This window comes from Sinocyclocheilus anshuiensis, unplaced genomic scaffold (genome assembly GCF_001515605.1).
Source record: "Sinocyclocheilus anshuiensis isolate Anshui unplaced genomic scaffold, SAMN03320099.WGS_v1.1 scaffold732, whole genome shotgun sequence".
Taxonomy (NCBI): Eukaryota; Metazoa; Chordata; class Actinopteri; order Cypriniformes; family Cyprinidae; genus Sinocyclocheilus; species Sinocyclocheilus anshuiensis.
In genome coordinates this window covers 532,319-550,713 of record NW_015554133.1, presented here as the reverse complement: position 1 = coordinate 550,713, position 18,395 = coordinate 532,319, and the positions used below count along the sequence as shown (strand labels likewise).

Sequence of the window (18,395 nt, the reverse complement as noted above, 5' to 3'; positions counted from 1 at the left end):
CTGTTGTGTGCACGTGCTCTCAAGTGGCCAAAACCACAAGTGTGGGTATTTGGAAGTTTCCTTTGTTTCGAAGTGGACCAAGAACCCTGGAAAGGTTTTGATGGCTGCGTTCACACTTATACAAATGAACCGCACTAACAGAGCAATCATGCCAGAGTTCGTTTTAATCAAACCAAACCTGCCAAGTGTAAACACACCCTTAAAGAAAACTGAGCATCAAAATCGAACATTTTGGGAGGTGAGAAACATCATGTTTAGGAAAAAAAAAAATAATGTTTTCATTAAAAAATTAAAATAAATAAATAAATTACCTTCATAAGTGAACCTCAAGAAACATATTTTTAAAAAGACATCTTGACCCCTTTATATTTTTTTCATCCCCTTGTATATCTGTGTGTAAAAATTGATGATGATGCCTTGAACACCTATTATCCATGTATTGTCCTGTGAAATATTGTGAGTTGTAAAACACAAAAAATGTAAAGAAAATAAAAATCTTGTTATTAAATTAACTGATCCCCGTGTATAGTTAAGAAAATACTAAAATACTGTGAAAGTCTGTTTAATGATGTAAAAGTGAGAATTCTTTATTAAATAAACTGTTATTCTTTATTAAATTAACTGTAAAGATGCATTGTTCACAGATGAAACTGGAGTCAGTTGTCAGCTGCTGGTCGTCAATAATATTAATTACATGAAATAAAATTAAACATTAATGACAAAAATAAAAATGATAGAATGAAACAATCTGCTGTGAAAGCAATATTAATGATTGAAAAATAAATAAAATACAACCAAACAAACTAGTAAAAACATTTATTTGCACACCAGGCCTGCAGTGATTTTCTGCCAGGATATTTTCTGTCAAGTTTACAGACATTTCCTTCAACCCTAAAACACAACACAATGCAAAGTGTAATTTAAAATAACACCTGTGATAAATGAAAATGGAAAATTGCTTCATATTAATATTGATACATTGGGCCTTTTTGGGACCTTTTTAGAAAGTTCACTATTTATAAATCTTCAAAATCAAAAGAATGCAGATACAGAACTGCTCAAGATGAACCAACAGCAGCTTCTAATTTAGCTTTTCCAAGTTTTAGAGTTTATTGTTAGTGCTGGCCTTATTTCTACAGTTTGTCAGAATGTCCACTAAAGGGCAGCAGCGGTTCAATATGCTGGATGTGCCGTGCTACCATTCCATTGAGGAAGAACAGGAAGGTGGCAGTGAACTGACACCAGAAGGTGAGAGTAAACCCAAGGAGCGTTGCAAATGCTCCTAACAGGAGTACAAAAGTTGCAATTCCTCCGGCAGCCATTACCCCCGCCAGCAGCACCAGCCGTGCCCCGAAGGTCCAGCGTCGACTGGAGTCCCTCCCTTCGCTGGCCTGTGACATCACAAGCAACTCCAGTCCAAATATGGCACTGACCACAGCCAGAGCAATCACAGAACGACACGCCGGCAAGCCCACACCCAGACCATCCACCCCTGCCTCCTCCAGATGTCTAGTGCAGTTAGAGGATGCTTTAAAACTCTGGGACCCCAACACAGAGCCCTGCTGCTCCTCCAGTGAGCAGAAATACCACAGGCCGAACATATGGCGGCCGGCGAGCAGCCAGTGACCATCACACACTGCAATTGACGAGAGGATGACAGACAGAAATGTACACAGGATAATAAGACTGCGGCAAAATAAGTCTAAAAAAAGAGGAGTGGACTTCCCACGTGGAATGGCCCCAACCTAGAGAGAAACAGAGTTATCAGAAGAAATCTGATCCACATTTGTATCAATGAGATTCTGCTGCAGGCACTTATGTTTTGCCATTTCTGAAGACTGGAAACTGCTAAGACTGCTGGAAAATTCAAGTGTTTTAAATCTATTTAACTTTTAAATATGTAGTTTAATAAGAATAGGCTATTATAAGAAAAGCATTTCTGTAGCCTAAATAACAAACTTTTCCCTTCTCACAACCATGTAAACAACGCCTCATGTTGTTGTATATTTTCTTGTCCAAGTCTTGGCGCTGTCGAACTTGCGTTATTAAATATTAAGTAGCTTATCTTGCATTTTCATTCCCAGTAAATGAAAGATTCCACTCTAAAGAATAACATAAACGTCAAATAAACATTAAAAATGCATTTAAAAGGCATTACCCTGATTTTTAATGCCGTCATATTGATTTCAACGTGCCTTAAAGCCCAGAGACCAGGAGAAGCGAGACGAAGAAGCCAAGTCAACTCCAGTCGAAAGTACAGTATAATTTTAGTATAACATTAACTGACGTCGATCAGCAAAAGTAGTTCAGTCTTCAAACCCGCCCGTCCCGTCTTGCCTCTTAGATACGCAGATCACGGGCGCTTCGCGTTAGTTTTCCGGTCACGGAGGTTTTCGGTAACTAGGAATCAGATATTATGTCTATAAGGAGTTTCTTCAAATTTGGGCATTTTGTCCTAGGGTTTTTTTTTTTTTTTACAACTAATTTTCTTTATGTTTGCTACGAAGGTAACATAACTGTCTTGGAAACTTTATAATATGCATTCTTTATAATATGCATAACATAGAATGCATTCACTACGAAAACCCATCGATCAATTTTAGTTCCATGTTCTTGTTTTTTTTTTTTTTTTTTTTTTTTTTTTTACAATTTGTTTCTTATGTTTGCTATAGGAAGGTAAAAAATTGGAAACGTTATAATATGCATTATTTAATATAATATGCATAGGGCCTAATATAGAATGCATATGCACTCACTACGAAAACCCATCGATAAAAAGTAGACTTATTTATTTCAAAAATATCATCTAATTAAAGAGTAAATCAGCTTCGATAGCCTATGTATGTTTGATTTTAAATTTTTATTTTAAATGCATTTTATTTAAAAAATGCATTTTTAAATAAATAAATACATAAATAAATAAAAAAAAACAAATAATAATACTGTATAAAGCCTAAACTTGAGCCAAATTTAATGCATGATGTATGGAAAAAAAATCGTCAAATTATGCATAAAAATGTGTACAATTTGCATTTACATAAATTGTTGGCTATAAAAATGTGCCTTCGCAATTAGCGAATGCTATCAATACAATGTAGTGGAGATATTTAAGGTAACACATTTTTTTTAAATAATTATTCTTAATATATAACAATACTTTCCGTTTTTCACTCAACACTATCGTAAAATGGCTACTTTTCACTAGTAAAAATTAATAGTCACTAGTTGTAGTATAACTAGTGTGTTTAGTAAGTAATTAGTAAAATAATCTGTTGTTGGTATCAAGCACGTAATTACTAAAGGTAGACCTTAAACACTAAGAATGTTTCTCTTCACAGAAATTGCTAATTATCTACACTGCTGATTATCATAATTATTGACGGACCAAAGTCCCTTTTGGGTGACTGTGACCCAAAACATAATTATGCAATTTATAGTCTCGAAAAGACTTTGAGCCCTTTCCAGACTGAGGTGAAGACATTAGGCGGGATAGAAATTGTGGAAATGGGGACATAGGTCAAATAACACCTTATGTTGATGTTTACACACTCATCCACCACATAAACCCAATGAACTAGAGTGAAAAGTTTTAAAGCCCTTGTGCGTTTGTAAATGTCTGGTCAGGTGACGTGAGCATATACCTCTTAACTGCAATCAAATGACTGATAGGACGTTGATAATATCAAGTAATGGCTATGTTACAATTAAGGCAGATTTTATGCATTAGGAATAATGGACAAGTAAAGTCATTCAACTTGATATATTACAGCCAGACACATTATCAAGACCGTCTCAAGAAAACAACTCAATTATAGTATAGAATATTGCTATTTTACAATAATGCACTACTACATCTTAAAACTACATCTCAAAATAAAAAAAAACATATCAAACTTTTTAAGGGAAATCCAACATGTTTTTCTAAGTCAGTGTTTGTAAGAAAACACAAAGCAAACATGGTTTTTGAAAAAAGTTATTTTATGGCATTGCATAAATCTGACTTCATTAGGGCTTTCACTACATGGTTACTGGTGGACGATTTCTTTTGGCCTGCGAGGAATGTGCCTATTCTCTCACACAGAACAGAGTCTGCATGCTACAGCATAACTGTAACACCCTTGTGAGGGGACACACTGGAGGCCTAAAGGCACTTTATGGGAGAACAGTACAGGTAAAGGCAGGCTGGCCATGATAGGTTCCGTCTATTAGATTCCGTATTTCCCCTTCAGCTCTTCTACCTTAGCAATGTATGCTTTCATAGCATCATCCTTACTCATACCTGAAAAGTGCAGAAGAAGAAAAACACACAGAGAGACACACACAGAGTGAGCTGCTTTTGGAGCTGATTTACAGTGTTGCAAGTTAAGATGCTGAAAAAACACAAACTTAAAATGATATTTCACTGCCCTCTGCTGGTAGGGAGGAGAAACTGACCTTTCTTGGCCTCCCATGCATCCCATTTGGCCTTGCCAGTGAAATCTAACATGCCTGGTCGAGCTGGAAAAGCACACACATTTCTTTAAAGCGCTGCAATTTTGATTTAGAGATAAACGTAGGTCACATGTATTTAGTCACTTTAATTTTGATAAGCAAAAGCTCACTTGTGTTAACATCTCCTACGGTGGCCTGTTTGTACAGACTGTAAATTTCCAGCATCTCAGCGTCCGCTGGTTTCGCTTTCAGCTGTTTGACCTCCTCTGCTGCTTTCTGAAACTCAGCCTGTGGAAAACCAACAACATGAGTTTACAGAACACTCTACAAATACATGCAGTGATGGACAATCAGTCAGTAATATTGATTTAAGTTTCACAACCCTTAAGTAGACAAAAATTGTTTCTAATTTGCAGTTCAATGAGTGAGTTCATCAGACTGATTCAACCCTGAGTGTGTGAGCCTTTTAAATGATTCATTAAAAGAACTGGATCAACGGCGAGCCGTTCATCTCACCAAATTCACAACATGACTTATTTTGCTGTGCTGCTATGGATTCAACAGAGGCGGTATAGATTTGTTTCACCTCTGTCAAGCGATTCATGGGACACTGGTGATACTTTGTGATATTCATTTAACTGCAAGACTAAAGGCCCACTGACACCAAGGACTATAACTATAAAGATAACTATAATGATAAGTAGATTGCATTACATTTACAGAGCAAAGATGGCACAGAGGTGCTTCTGAAGTGGAATATAGTCATCTTTACAGACTGTTTAATGCGGCTTAGAGGTGGCATAAATGCATTTATGTAACATTTACACTGAAAAGGTGGCACAGCAGCTTTTCTAAAGTGGCATTTAGGTGTCTTTGCACAGACTGTTTAATGCTGCTCAGAGGTGGCATAAATGCATTTATGTAACATTTACACTGAAAAGGTGGCACAGCAGCTTTTCTAAAGTGGCATTTAGGTGTCTTTGCACAGACTGTTTAATGCTGCTCAGAGGTGGCATAAATGCATTTATGTAACATTTACACTGAAAAGGTGGCACAGCAGCTTTTCTAAAGTGGCATTTAGGTGTCTTTGCACAGACTGTTTAATGCTGCTCAGAGGTGGCATAAATGCATTTATGTAACATTTACACTGAAAAGGTGGCACAGCAGCTTTTCTAAAGTGGCATTTAGGTGTCTTTGCACAGACTGTTTAATGCTGCTCAGAGGTGGCATAAATGCATTTATGTAACATTTACACTGAAAAGGTGGCACAGCAGCTTTTCTAAAGTGGCATTTAGGTGTCTTTGCACAGACTGTTTAATGCTGCTCAGAGGTGGCATAAATGCATTTATGTAACATTTACACTGAAAAGGTGGCACAGCAGCTTTTCTAAAGTGGCATTTAGGTGTCTTTGCACAGACTGTTTAATGCTGCTCAGAGGTGGCATAAATGCATTTACTTAGCAATTACAACTATATGCTTTGATGCTAGGGGCTGAGATGGGTCTGAGCAGGTATAATTTAATCTAGCTTTCATGCGGCATTGCATCTTTACACTACATTTCAAAAAACCTTAACTCGTGGTGTAACGAGGCTTAGAGTCCACACCAACAAACAATCAGTTTATCATAAGCACTCACTGTTATCGTAAGCACTCACATTACTGTGATAGTTGCTTGATTCTATTCTTGTTCTTTACACTGACCTGTATGATTTTTATCAGTGATTTTGCATTTAGGTGTTTGGACACAACAACTGATCCTTAGCTAAGGTTATCTACTGTTAATGTATGTAAAAAAACACACACTAAAATAGCCTACAGGTTTGTGGAACCTGATGTTTTTGTGCCTATTCAATTTAGACATGTTTGGAACGCAAATATTATTATATATTTAATTTATGCATTTAGCAGACAACTGACAGAGCACTCAAGCTATACATGGGTACAGTACCTGGTACCTGGTACTTTTTTTAGTACCACCTCGGTTGGGATTCCAAGTGAACCGTACCATTACCAAAACGTGACGTGTAAACTCTGCTGATCACGGATTGGCCGGAGAGAATCGTCACTACCTGCGTCACTGAACTTGCGACACAAACACAAAAGAACCGCTAGATTTAAATCAGCACAGCCAGCGAAGGATCGAACGCAGCTGTTTTGAACGAGCGCACCTTTTTTTTAACAACCAAAAAGTTTTGTTGTCTGTTGCAGAAGTACAGACGTTCCTCTCGTTGATAGCAGAGGTGCGGATGCAGCGAGAGCTTGATGGGGCGACACGGAATGAAAAAGTTGTTTTTAGGAGTCGTGGTAGTAGAGGCAGCGCAACTATAACGACATGTGAATAATCCCACCCACTCTAAAGCGGTACTGAACTGCAGTGGAAACGCAAACCGTGCCGAGCCGAACCGTGCCGTGCCATACTGAGCCGTACCGAGCCGAGTCGTACCACGCAGTGGAAAAGCGCCAATAGTTCTGGAACTAAAGCGGTGTGAAAGGCCCTTTTCTGTCAGTCCACTGGGAAATGTATAAGCTTCCGCTCATACAAAAACATGGAGCTACGCCATATTTCCTCAAGATCATGCATTTTCAATTGTATTTCATTCTTAGAGGATTTTTAATTTATCCCATTGGATAGTGTCCAAATGATAATAGATATTTAATTTGCATTCCATTTTTGACAAGGATAAATAGAGGCCAAACAATTACACTATAGTGCTTAAAAAAGTCCGAAAACATAGGCAACTCAAGCCATAGAATATAAACATAACGGTTTGTTTTGAAGTGTGGAGACATTGATTTTTCTTTAGCACGTTGTTTCCGCGTTGAATGAGTCACATGCTGAATATCTATTGTTCTGCAACTCCATTGCTTTTGCCTGATGCTGCTGATGTTACCTGATCGACGTAGCGGCTATTTTGGTCTAGAATTGCATTCTTTCTCAGAACATGCTGGAAGTAAACGCTTCGAAATTAGTGCGTCAGTATAATTACAGAAGTACGCTAAAATAGTGAAGTGGTCGCGGCTGCTCTGCTATCCTTAATTTTACTTAGGCTTAGTTACTTCTAGGCGTACGTTTCTACGCTGTAGTCCGTGTGGTCTGTAATGTGATCGGGCTCGAGATGTGTGATCTGGCGGTTCTGACAGTGCGTCTGGTTCGGTCTTTCGAGCATCGCAACTTTAAACCGGTGGTTTACAAAGACGTTAGCTTAGATCAGACGGTGGAGGAGTTCATTACATTTGTTAAGCAAGGTAAGACATGATGACAACAGATTCATTGCAACTAACCACAGTTCACATGATTCATGTTTATCATGTAAATCAGATATTTGCTTAACATTGAACAATGCTTAATAATGGTACACACTTCTCTCTTTTAAGATGTTTCAGCAAGAGCTGGATTGCCTCCACCCTTTAAGAAGTTTGACTATGGTAAGTCTGCACTTATTTTTCAAACAAATAAGATTAACATTCATATCATGTTGATGTGTTGTTGCAGACACAATGAAAATCATACACCAGGCACATGGAGCAAAGGTAACTTTAAATCAGATCAACAACTTGTGGCATACATTTTCTAACATTAGCATGACTACATTTGTTTATAAAATGCTGCACTTGAACAAGTTTTTCAGCTGTACTCCTTTCATGTTCATACTTCCACTTTTATTTCACTTAAGTTTACAAATGTCCACTTGATTTTGATAAACAATCACATTTTCATGATGGAATAGTTTTTTTTTTTTTTAAACAAAATTGTAATTAGTATTAATAATGATGTTTGTTTTTCATGATTTCAGACGAATGAGCTGGTAATGAGTTTAGAGGATGATGAAAAGTTGATTCTTCGTGATGGCTGCAGGTTAAGAGCATGTGGTGTTGGTATGTAAAAGTAATATTTAGATCTTTGAGATTCAATGCAGATTACATTTGTACATTTTCATAGAATGATAAACTAAATATTTTATTTGTATGTGTAATTAATTTTGCCCATGTGCACTTAAAAATAAAACATGTATGCAAAATTGAACCTGTACCTGCTGAAATCTCTATATTTCAACACATTTCCTCTCCTCACAGCCAATGAGACAGAACTTGCCTTCTTCAGAATAGCAGACTATGAAAAGTTCAAGGCCAATCCACAGACAGAATGGTGATGACAATCAGGATGCAACTCAAGAGGTCCTGGAGTATTTATTATCAGAGGCACTTCTTTTCAGCTGTGACAAGCAAGTGATCTCTTCAAGTTGGATCGAAACATCTATTTTAATTTCATTTATAGCTATAATTTTTATATGTATTCTTACCATTCAAATACCTTCAGCATAGTTTCTGATGTGTACACGTTTGACAAACTTTGAAGGGAGATGTTGTGTTGTCACAGAATAATTATTTTCTTGGGTATGAATACTGTGAATTTCTGTGCCAAAATGTGCATTTTGAATGCCAGTTATTAGGTATTTTATTTACAACAACTCCGATACCAGTTATCTTGTTTTATTTAAATGACACCTTGGAAGTTGATTGCATTTTGTTAAATAAAGTTGAATGTATAAATCATGCTTTCACAACACCAAAAATATTGATTGACTGAAAGTTCAATTCAGTACAACATCCACAATAACGACAGCCTATCAGTCCGACCTGGAAAATGAAACTAAAAATGTATTAACATTTAGTAAACATTTTTCAGAGCAACATGTGCAGTCATTGCATACTGTACAACTGGACCATTTTGAATTTGTATTATGTATCGGTGTAAATAACCAGACATCCAAACATTACTTTTAAACTTTTTACATAATAATTTCACACATGCTTTGTTTATAACAGTTTTCACTCATAAAATGCAATTTTGGTCATTATTAGTGCTCAGTACTCATGGAGTTTGCAAATTGAGTTTACTTATTAGGTATTTTATTTACAACAACTCCGATACCAGTTATCTTGTTTTATTTAAATGACACCTTGGAAGTTGATTGCATTTTGTTAAATAAAGTTGAATGTATAAATCATGCTTTCACAACACCAAAAATATTGATTGACTGAAAGTTCAATTCAGTACAACATCCACAATAACGACAGCCTATCAGTCCGACCTGGAAAATGAAACTAGAAGTGTATTAACATTTAGTAAACATTTTTCAGAGCAACATGTGCAGTCATTGCATACTGTACAACTGGACCATTTTGAATTTGTATTATGTATCGGTGTAAATAACCAGACATCCAAACATTACTTTTAAACTTTTTACATAATTTCACACATGCTTTGTTTATAACAGTTTTCACTCATAAATGCAATTTTGGTCATTATTAGTGCTCAGTACTCATGGAGTTTGCAAATTGAGTTTATGCAGTAACTGGCCCTGAGGACGATCATCTGAGATATTGGCATACTGTAGTAATAATACAAGGCACATGTTAAGTCATTTTAGTGCATAGAATTGTAAAACTTGAGCCAGGAGTTGAAGACATTTATACCTCAGTACAAATGACTAAGCTGAAAGCTGTGTGATACAGACCTGAGTTTTGAGTCTATGCATTGCTGTATGACTCGGATATAAAAACATAACACTAATGATGGCTTTTATATTCTAGTGAACAGAAATCGAGAGCTGAAGGTCTTGAGGTACTTTGTACATGTGAGTGGAGCTCTAGTCTGTGTGCCTCTGACAGAAGATCACAGCTGCAACAAACTGCACTTAATAACTAACATCCAATCAGAATACTCAACTTGACTCTATCAAAGTTACCTTATCATATCTTTTTATTTTTCCCTTATGAAGATAAGACACATTTGCCAGTGTGACAATCTCATCATATCATTATTGTTCCCATTTTAGATAAGGCTGACTTAAAGTAGTCAGATTTTGGCAAGTCTCAAAATACTTTATAAACCTTGTCCACTTTGTGCGAAGCGCATCTTGGCTCTAATGTTTTTCACTTGCATTCCACTTGAGAGATTTTTAAGACCTGCATCTTTAAAGTGTTGACCACTTCACTGCCAAATGTATATCTGTTTAACACTTCATTTTATACAAGTCCTTAATTGCACCAAGAACATGGGTGTTCTTGTAATCATTCCCAGACCTCTATGGTATTCAATTAGTCACCACATGGTGGTGCTGGAAGACTGGACAGTTGCGTTTACTCTCCCATCCCTGGCGGATTCTTGTCAGTCTGTTGAAGATGCATGGGAGAAGAAGGAAGCAACGGCACACCAGAACAATGCAGGGTAGAACTACAGCCAGTAAGTAGCTTGGTGGCATGTAGAATGGATATGCAAAATCCCAGCCAAAGAAGAGTGTGTGTGTGCATGATGGACAGAGTCAGAGCAATGTAGCCCAAACCAGATTAAAGGAAGAAAGAAAGAGAGAAAACTTTATTCAAAAAGCTTCCTTCCTACAGAGCTTAGCTCCAACTCCAATCAAACACAATGAACAATCTAATCAAGGTGTTCAGGGTTATTTAGAAAAAATACAGGCAGGTGTGTTGGAATAGGGTTGAACTGAACTGCAGGAAGCAGGTAGCAGTTGCAGGGTTAGCTGTATTTGTTTAGGCATAGTAGCTACTGGTTCACCAAAGTTCCAACTTGCTCTTTGTAATCGCTGGATGGCTGCAGGGTAGAAATGCTGAAAAGAAGCATCTTTCCACTGCCAGGGCTCTTCTACGGCAAAAGCAGTCTTCTCCGTTCTTCCTCTTCAGAGTCCAGCAAGAAGATGATCTTCGCACTGAAGGAGAAAATTCTGATGAAATGGCATTTAGCTATGATTTATATATTCAGTCGGCTCTAGGGCTGCGACAATAAATCAATGCATCAGAGATCGAGAAATGATTCTACATCGATTCTGAGATTTGTCCAATGCATCGCAATTCTCTCTTGAATCGATTCTGAGCTTAGTTTTTAAACAGCAGATTGCACACAACAGTTTGCTTTAGAAGCAGCCGTACTCTGTTTGCTTCCAATTTCTTACACATGCACCACTTGAACCTAAAATAATAATTCATAAAGTTAAAAAAGATTGAAGCTAATTACAAGAGTGTTCACAGTGGGCTGTGTTTACAGTAATCTCACGTCATAAAAGCATAAAAGCCGTGGTGCAAGTACATTTAACCACTTACATGATTCAACCGAATGCACAAGTGCTCTTTTTTTGTGAGCATTTAGGTGTGTGGTTAAAAACTTGCCTAGAGCGCCAACTGCTGTTAAAAACTAAGCTCAGAATCAATTCCAGTGAGAATCGTGATGCATTCGGCAAATCTCAGAATCAATCCATGAATGGCGGTGCATCGATATATCGTCCCAGCCCTTGTCGGCTCTGTCTGTTTTGGCAGGCTGAGATGCCATTTGTTCGTGGAGCTACACAAACGTATTCAGAGTAAACAGGAGTTTCCCCCATAGCAGTTCACGCAATGTGAGTGGCCGTTTTCGAAAGGGAACTCAAACACACGCGATGCTCACTATAATTTCAGCATATGCGTCTCAGTATATGAGGACATCACAAGCTTTTCACTGCTTCATTTGAGAAAAACTACTGTCAAATACACAAAATTTGAAAGTAAAACTGAAAGATCTTTGCGGCAAACCATCAAAATAAAAGTCTTTTTTAATCTGAACAAATTATGACAAATATATTATTACTGTATACTAAAAAGTAATTCTCAAGTAATAATAATAATAATAGTAATAATAATAATAATAATACTTTTTAGGAATAGCATATAACCAAGGCATTTTTCCCAATAATTTATAGTTATACTGTGCTGTTGTGAAGCATCTTGTTTGACAAAAATAAAAATCCAGTGTTTTGTTGTAAATGAAGTATGCTTTGAATTCATTACAATTACAAAAATGATTAAACTGTTAACATTTTATTGATTAATTTAATTAGACTATTTTTTTTATGACAAATTTGAATAAAAAAACACAGAATCCAGGAAAAATAAAATGGAAAACAGAATTTATGAATGCATCTTTCTGCTTGTGTGTTTGTGTGTTGCAGGTAGTGGTCTCTCATCTTCTCTTAGTTTTACTGAATCTACCAGTGACAGACTGTGTACCCAGTTCACCTCTACACAACAGAAACTTCCCCCATAAGCAACCTGCGCACATCTGGATCTCCACATATTAATAGAATAAATACATAAAAGTGATTTCAGTAGTTTTACATCAAATGTATTTTAATTACCATATGAAAAATGTGAAACTTTTTACCAGTGAAAGACAAATACTTAACATTGACACAAGTATCAATTAGCAATAATTTCTAGGTTCAGAATAGAAAATTGATTAAAATCAATTTTAATCACAAGCACTATGTCTGTACCACTACACAGCTACACATCATCTACATTCACTTTGTGATGCCTGTGCATCTTTTACATCCTAAACCTCAACTCTCATGAATCCCCATCCAATTAAAATATGGACATTTCTCTCATACAAGATCCTATTTGTTTTTGTTTTTTGTCTTTTTTTGTTTGTTTTTTAATTAGCAGATTTTATGTATGAATATGCATGTATAAAAAGGTTGCAATGAAATGTTGATTTAAGGCTTTCAAGTTTTTTATTTATTTTTATTTATTTTTACCAAATTTAGGTACACTTGCTATCAGGATTTGATTACCAATATTCATTTATTCTTTTTATAGGGTAACACCAGCTTACCACATGCACTTTTCATCCACTTCAGTTATTATTACCATTATAATGTAAGTTTATTATCCCTGTAAATGATGTTATTAGTCACAGAGACACACATGATATTATTTTCTATGGAAAATACCCAAATGGAAATGTAATGCAAACATGCATTCTATTTTATTTCAGCTTTTTCCTAGAACATTTGCATCGTTTCAGGCTCAGGTTTACAATAATCCTCATTAAGTCACTCTTACACATATTCAGTGCCTTTATATCTTTATCTTATTTAGCTAAAACTACTGTTACTGTTACACCAAGATTCTAAAACTACACAAAGAACGCATTTTGACAGAAAAACATCTGCTTTAGCAAATGATTCACCGACGTAATAAATTGCTATAGAAAAAAGACAGGCTATTTTTCATGATCCATTTATTTATTTACTTACTTTCTTATTCATTCACTAATTCATTCATTCATTCATAGTTTTACATAAGATATTTGGATAGACACAATTTCCCGTGTAATGTGATTTTTCTTGCGCTTCTGCTCTATTGTACTGCTTTTGTAAACTAGCACTATTTGTCTCCCTTTAATTCCTCCTGCTGCCAGATTAATTCCTTCTGCTTTTATTATTCTTGTTTGTAAGTTTCTTTGTCTAAAGACTGCTAAATGAGTGGTTCTAAAAGTAAATGTGAATGCTGTGGTTATTTCAAACATTTAGGCAGCTGATTAAGCCCTTTTTTGAGAGTTCAGCATCTGTGCATTTAGTTACCAGTGAATGTTTGCATTAATTGTTTGCATTTAGCTTTATTATTCTCAAAGGCAAATGCTTGTCTGCTTGTTTAGATGGTATTAAAGATTTGTTTGACTAATTCTGATTTGCATTTCTAAAACCAAATCATTTGTTCTGAAATACAGAGGATTTTTGTTGAAAGTTTGTTGAGCTGAGTTTGCGATTTACTTGGTTAAAGCAAGTAATGAATGATTATTCTGTTTAGTTGTCTGTGTAAAACTATATACGTTTTACATTTTGATGACACCATGAACTGTTTCTTAAATTGTGTTCTTGTAGGCACGTCCTCAGCCCAAGCACTCCACAACAATAATAACATTCAGAAGAAACTCTTACGTTAATAGAACATTAAACATGAACATTAAACAAGTCTGCCCATTTTCTCATCTTGCTAAAAACATGCTTAAAATAACACTTAATTTCAGCATTTACTCTCTCTATCCAGTCCCATGCAAAGCATGATGGAAAGCTGAAATCTTGTTCCCATGTTTGGTACTTTAAAACAACAACAACAATCACTTATGCAATCTCAACTCAAATAGAATAAGTACATTTGCTAAGCACCATGACATTGTGACAAAATCTTAAAAGAACTGTGTTTAACTTGTTTTAAGTACATTGAGGCAATATTTTTTGAGACCATGTTTCATGCCATAATTGGCTACACAGTTTCCTTCTTAAAAATATGAGGTTTATTTGACCGGTTAAATGCACCTCTTTTGTCTGTAAAGTTGTGCTGTGATTGTTCACACCATCACACTCATTTGTCATTGGCTGTATGTAGTTAAAGTAAGAGAGAGTCAGTGTCATCATGCACAGTTCTGTCCTCAACTTCAACTGATCACTGAAAAATCACAGAACGTCTTCAGTGGATGAAAATGAAGACCACACTCGCTCTGCTCCTAATCATGGAGCTCTACGGACGCTCCTCCGGTCTCATTAAACATCATTTCTTTGTGAAAGAGGAGAGGACATGGGATTCTGCAAATGACTACTGCAAAACTTACTTTCATGTCCTCTCCACCTTCACCAATGAGAGCGAGGAACAGCAGTTTTTGGAAGATGTACTTAGTCAAACTTCTGATGCCTGGGTTGGACTCTACATAATCAGGAGTTTGGAAATGGTCAGGAGGTGAAAATGCAACTCAAATTATCTGGGATATTAACCAGATAAAGTTGATGGATGTGCTTTTCTACACAGAATCCGTAAGAAACTGCATGACAAAGAATGCACTGCTGAATATGCCGCCTTCTGCATGACAAACTTTGTTCTGGTGCTTCAGAAAGAGACCTGGGATGGAGCTCTGGAATACTGCAGGACTCATTATAATGATCTGGCAAGTCTGAGCACAAATGAAAGGATGGATTCTGCTTTATTGGAAATCACAAGGACTGAAACTGAATATGTGTGGACTGGTCTGCGCTTTCTAGCAGGGGACTGGTTCTGGGTCAATGGAGATGTTCTTGACTACACAGCCTGGTATCAGAACGAACAGCCCCAGTGTCCTGCCAGAGACCTTCGTTGTGGAGCCCTGGACAAGCAAACAAAGCTTTGGACACACAGAAACTGTGAGGAGAAGCTCAGCTTCTTTTGTCAGTATGGTGCAATGAAACAAACCAATTCATGAAAAAGCAAAAAGGCAATCTTTTCTAAAATGATTATGCCTTTGTCTTTTTTCTGTTAACTGCAAATTTGGTGTTTAAAACAAACATACAAAACTGTTTTTGTGCAAACTGCCATTTGATGTTAAACTTACCCTCTCATCTTCTCCTGGTTACAGATTCCATCAGAGACAAGACATTAATTCATTTCCACTCAACAGAAACTTGACCCATAAGTAGCCTGCACACATCTGGATCATAACTACTAAAAGGAATTAATATAATATAGACCAAAACATATCTACATGTACATTTAGTAGAACAGTTTAGTGGTGTAAATTATGAGTATCATAATACAATAATACTATATAATACAGTATAATTGAGCATTTAAAAAAAAATTGTAAGAAGGGTACTGTCAGACCTGTGCTCCCTGTGACCCAGTTTCTCCCTCACGTTGATTGTTCATTGATGTCAGGTGTGTCTCGTCTTGTCTTGTCTTGTGTATTTAGCCCCAGTCTGTGCAGTCTGTGTTTGTCGGGTCTACATGTTGTGTACATGTGTCTTCCTTCCCTTCCAAGTGTGGATTTACCCTGTGTGTTGGATTGAATAAAAGACTGTTTCGTTTATCCATGGCTCCTTCGTTCCTTCCGGCAGCGTATCGTGACAGGTACAGAGTTTTTTATAGCCTAATTTAAGTGTATGAAAACTGATATTAGTATCAACTGGTCATCATTTAACAATAACAATTTCACACTGTATATCATAATATTGTAATATTAATATACTATACACAAAGTATATAACATATACACAAAATGTCATTATCCAGATCAGCTTTACTTGAAATATTGTGATGCTTAAAGCAGATGAGAAAGAAATATCAAACTCAGCAGGGAAAGGCACTAGACACACTGCTTGTGATACTGCCCCCTCCTGGTTCCTCAACTCCACTGCATCAGGGAACAGTCCTGATGGGATGCGATTCACACAGCGACTCCCAACCACCACTCGCACACCAGAAGCTACCAGCCGCAGAGCCAGTGAGCGAGCAAAATCTCCAGAACAGGGTGTCAGCCGTATAGGGCTAGTTAGACACGAGTGGATTTAGTGAATTGGGGGCCCCAGGCAAAATATAGGAATGGGGCCCTATACATTTGCACACATCTAGATCAGCCTTAAGGTTCCATTTTTGTTGTGATGCTTACTGCTGCACAATGGTGCCCCATAGTTGTCCAGTGTTTCTACATTATAATGGCTTTCTTTCAAGTTGTAGATCATGAAATAGCAATTGATTTTTACAATTGAGATACAGGTTTTCACGAAAACAAAATAAATTATAAAATGATTAACCTCACAATTAAGCTTTTAAACCATCTTTTAAGAATAGGGATGAGTCAGAAGTATAAATTATTATATTAATTTAAAATGGGGTTACTCTATGTGGGTGGATTTTCCTATTGCTCTGAACAAAAACTGCAGATTGGATTCTTGAAAATGCACATTTCATTCTCTGTCAGTAGGAGGTGCTTTTCGAATGTCAGAAATATAGCGGTTTTCCGCTATTTTATAAGATAAAATTAAAATGCCATCAAAATTTTTCTGAAGACAGTTTCCTTTATATGAGATTTATTCATATAAAAATTTGAATTAGTGAGAATGAGAAAAGTGTGACAAATATAGCCTACAGTGGGTACGGAAAGTATTCAGACCCCCTTAAATTTTTCACTCTTTGTTATATTGCAGCCATTTGCTAAAATCATTTAAGTTAATTTTTTTTCCTCATTAATGTACACACAACACCCCATATTGACAGAAAAACACAGAATTGTTGACATTTTTGCAGATTTATTAAAAAAGAAAAACTGAAATGTCACATGGTCCTAAGTATTCAGACCCTTTGCTGTGACACTCATATATTTAACTCAGGTGCTGTCCATTTCTTCTGATCATCCTTGAGATGGTTCTACACCTTCATTTGAGTCCAGCTGTGTTTGATTATACTGATTGGACTTGATTAGGAAAGCCACACACCTGTCTATATAAGACCTTACAGCTCACAGTGCATGTCAGAGCAAATGAGAATCATGAGGTCAAAGGAACTGCCTGAAGAGCTCAGAGACAGAATTGTGGCAAGGCACAGATCTGGCCAAGGTTACAAAAAAATTTCTGCTGCACTTAAGGTTCCTAAGAGCACAGTGGCCTCCATAATCCTTAAATGGAAGACGTTTGGGACGACCAGAACCCTTCCTAGAGCTGGCCGTCCGGCCAAACTGAGCTATCGGGGGAGAAGAACCTTGGTGAGAGAGGTAAAGAAGAACACAAAGATCACTGTGGCTGAGCTCCAAAGATGCAGTCGGGAGATGGGAGAAAATTGTAGAAAGTCAACCATCACTGCAGCCCCCCACCAGTCGGGGCTTTAGGGCAGAGTGGCCCGACGGAAGCCTCTACTCAGTGCAAGACACATGAAAGCCCACATAAGGACTCCAAGATGGTGAGAAATAAAATTCTCTGGTCTGATGAGACCAAGACAGAACTTTTTGGCCTTAATTCTAAGCAGTATGTGTGGAGAAAACCAGGCACTGCGCATCACCTGTCCAATACAGTCCCAAAAGTGAAGCATGGTGGTGGCAGCATCATGCCGTGGGGGTGTTTTTCAGCTGCAGGGACAGGACGACTGCTTTCAATCGAGGGAAAGATGAATGCGGCCAAGCACAGGGATATCCTGGACGAAAACCTCCAGAGTGCTCAGGACCTCAGACCTGGCCGAAGGTTTACCTTCCAACAAGACAATCACCCTAAGCACACAGCTAAAATAACAAAGGAGTGGCTTCACAACAACTCTGACTTTTCTTGAATGGCCCAGCCAGAGCCCTGACTTAAACCCAATGGAGCATCTCTGGAGAGACCTAAAAATGGCTGTCC

General features: G+C 37.1%; 3 protein-coding genes and 1 pseudogene across 3 annotated transcripts; 2 read left to right on the top strand and 2 right to left on the bottom strand.

The window, feature by feature from the left end:
• Nucleotides 1–988: 988 nt before the first annotated feature.
• Nucleotides 989–2,258, bottom strand: LOC107670320 (voltage-dependent calcium channel gamma-like subunit). Its single transcript, XM_016462888.1, has 2 exons — nucleotides 2,159–2,258; nucleotides 989–1,745 (listed from the first exon to the last, which is right to left on the bottom strand). Exons 1-2 carry the CDS (start codon nucleotides 2,177–2,179, stop codon nucleotides 1,134–1,136), a joined length of 633 nt encoding a protein of 210 aa, XP_016318374.1. The 5' UTR covers nucleotides 2,180–2,258; the 3' UTR covers nucleotides 989–1,133.
• A 1,702-nt stretch (nucleotides 2,259–3,960) lies between these two features.
• On the bottom strand, nucleotides 3,961–6,292 carry LOC107670303 (diazepam binding inhibitor (GABA receptor modulator, acyl-CoA binding protein)). The gene is made up of 4 exons (XM_016462869.1): nucleotides 6,248–6,292; nucleotides 4,602–4,719; nucleotides 4,435–4,497; nucleotides 3,961–4,279 (listed from the first exon to the last, which is right to left on the bottom strand). The coding sequence occupies exons 1-4, from the start codon at nucleotides 6,290–6,292 to the stop codon at nucleotides 4,206–4,208; spliced, it is 300 nt and encodes a 99-aa protein (XP_016318355.1). The 3' UTR covers nucleotides 3,961–4,205.
• A 1,041-nt stretch (nucleotides 6,293–7,333) lies between these two features.
• LOC107670315 (UPF0538 protein C2orf76 homolog) lies at nucleotides 7,334–8,892 on the top strand. The gene is made up of 5 exons (XM_016462882.1): nucleotides 7,334–7,677; nucleotides 7,807–7,857; nucleotides 7,925–7,962; nucleotides 8,226–8,307; nucleotides 8,506–8,892. The coding sequence occupies exons 1-5, from the start codon at nucleotides 7,548–7,550 to the stop codon at nucleotides 8,580–8,582; spliced, it is 378 nt and encodes a 125-aa protein (XP_016318368.1). The 5' UTR covers nucleotides 7,334–7,547; the 3' UTR covers nucleotides 8,583–8,892.
• A 5,854-nt stretch (nucleotides 8,893–14,746) lies between these two features.
• LOC107670302 (snaclec subunit B-like) lies at nucleotides 14,747–15,496 on the top strand (annotated as a pseudogene).
• The last annotated feature ends 2,899 nt before the right edge of the window (nucleotides 15,497–18,395 follow it).

Bases quoted from the DNA above. Each gene is read 5' to 3' on its own strand.
- LOC107670315 (XM_016462882.1), top strand. From the start codon at position 7,548: ATGTGTGATCTGGCGGTTCTGACAGTGCGTCTGGTTCGGTCTTTCGAG. The intron at 7,678-7,806 runs GTAAGACATGAT...CTCTCTTTTAAG, and splicing joins CATTACATTTGTTAAGCAAG to ATGTTTCAGCAAGAGCTGGA. The intron at 8,308-8,505 runs GTATGTAAAAGT...CTCTCCTCACAG, and splicing joins GTTAAGAGCATGTGGTGTTG to CCAATGAGACAGAACTTGCC.
- LOC107670320 (XM_016462888.1), bottom strand. From the start codon at position 2,179: ATGACGGCATTAAAAATCAGG. The intron at 1,746-2,158 runs GTAATGCCTTTT...GTTTCTCTCTAG, and splicing joins TGACGGCATTAAAAATCAGG to GTTGGGGCCATTCCACGTGG.
- LOC107670303 (XM_016462869.1), bottom strand. From the start codon at position 6,292: ATGTCTAAATTGAATAGGCACAAAAACATCAGGTTCCACAAACCT. The intron at 4,720-6,247 runs GTAGGCTATTTT...GGTTTTCCACAG, and splicing joins ACATCAGGTTCCACAAACCT to GCTGAGTTTCAGAAAGCAGC. The intron at 4,498-4,601 runs GTGAGCTTTTGC...GTGCTTTTCCAG, and splicing joins CGTAGGAGATGTTAACACAA to CTCGACCAGGCATGTTAGAT.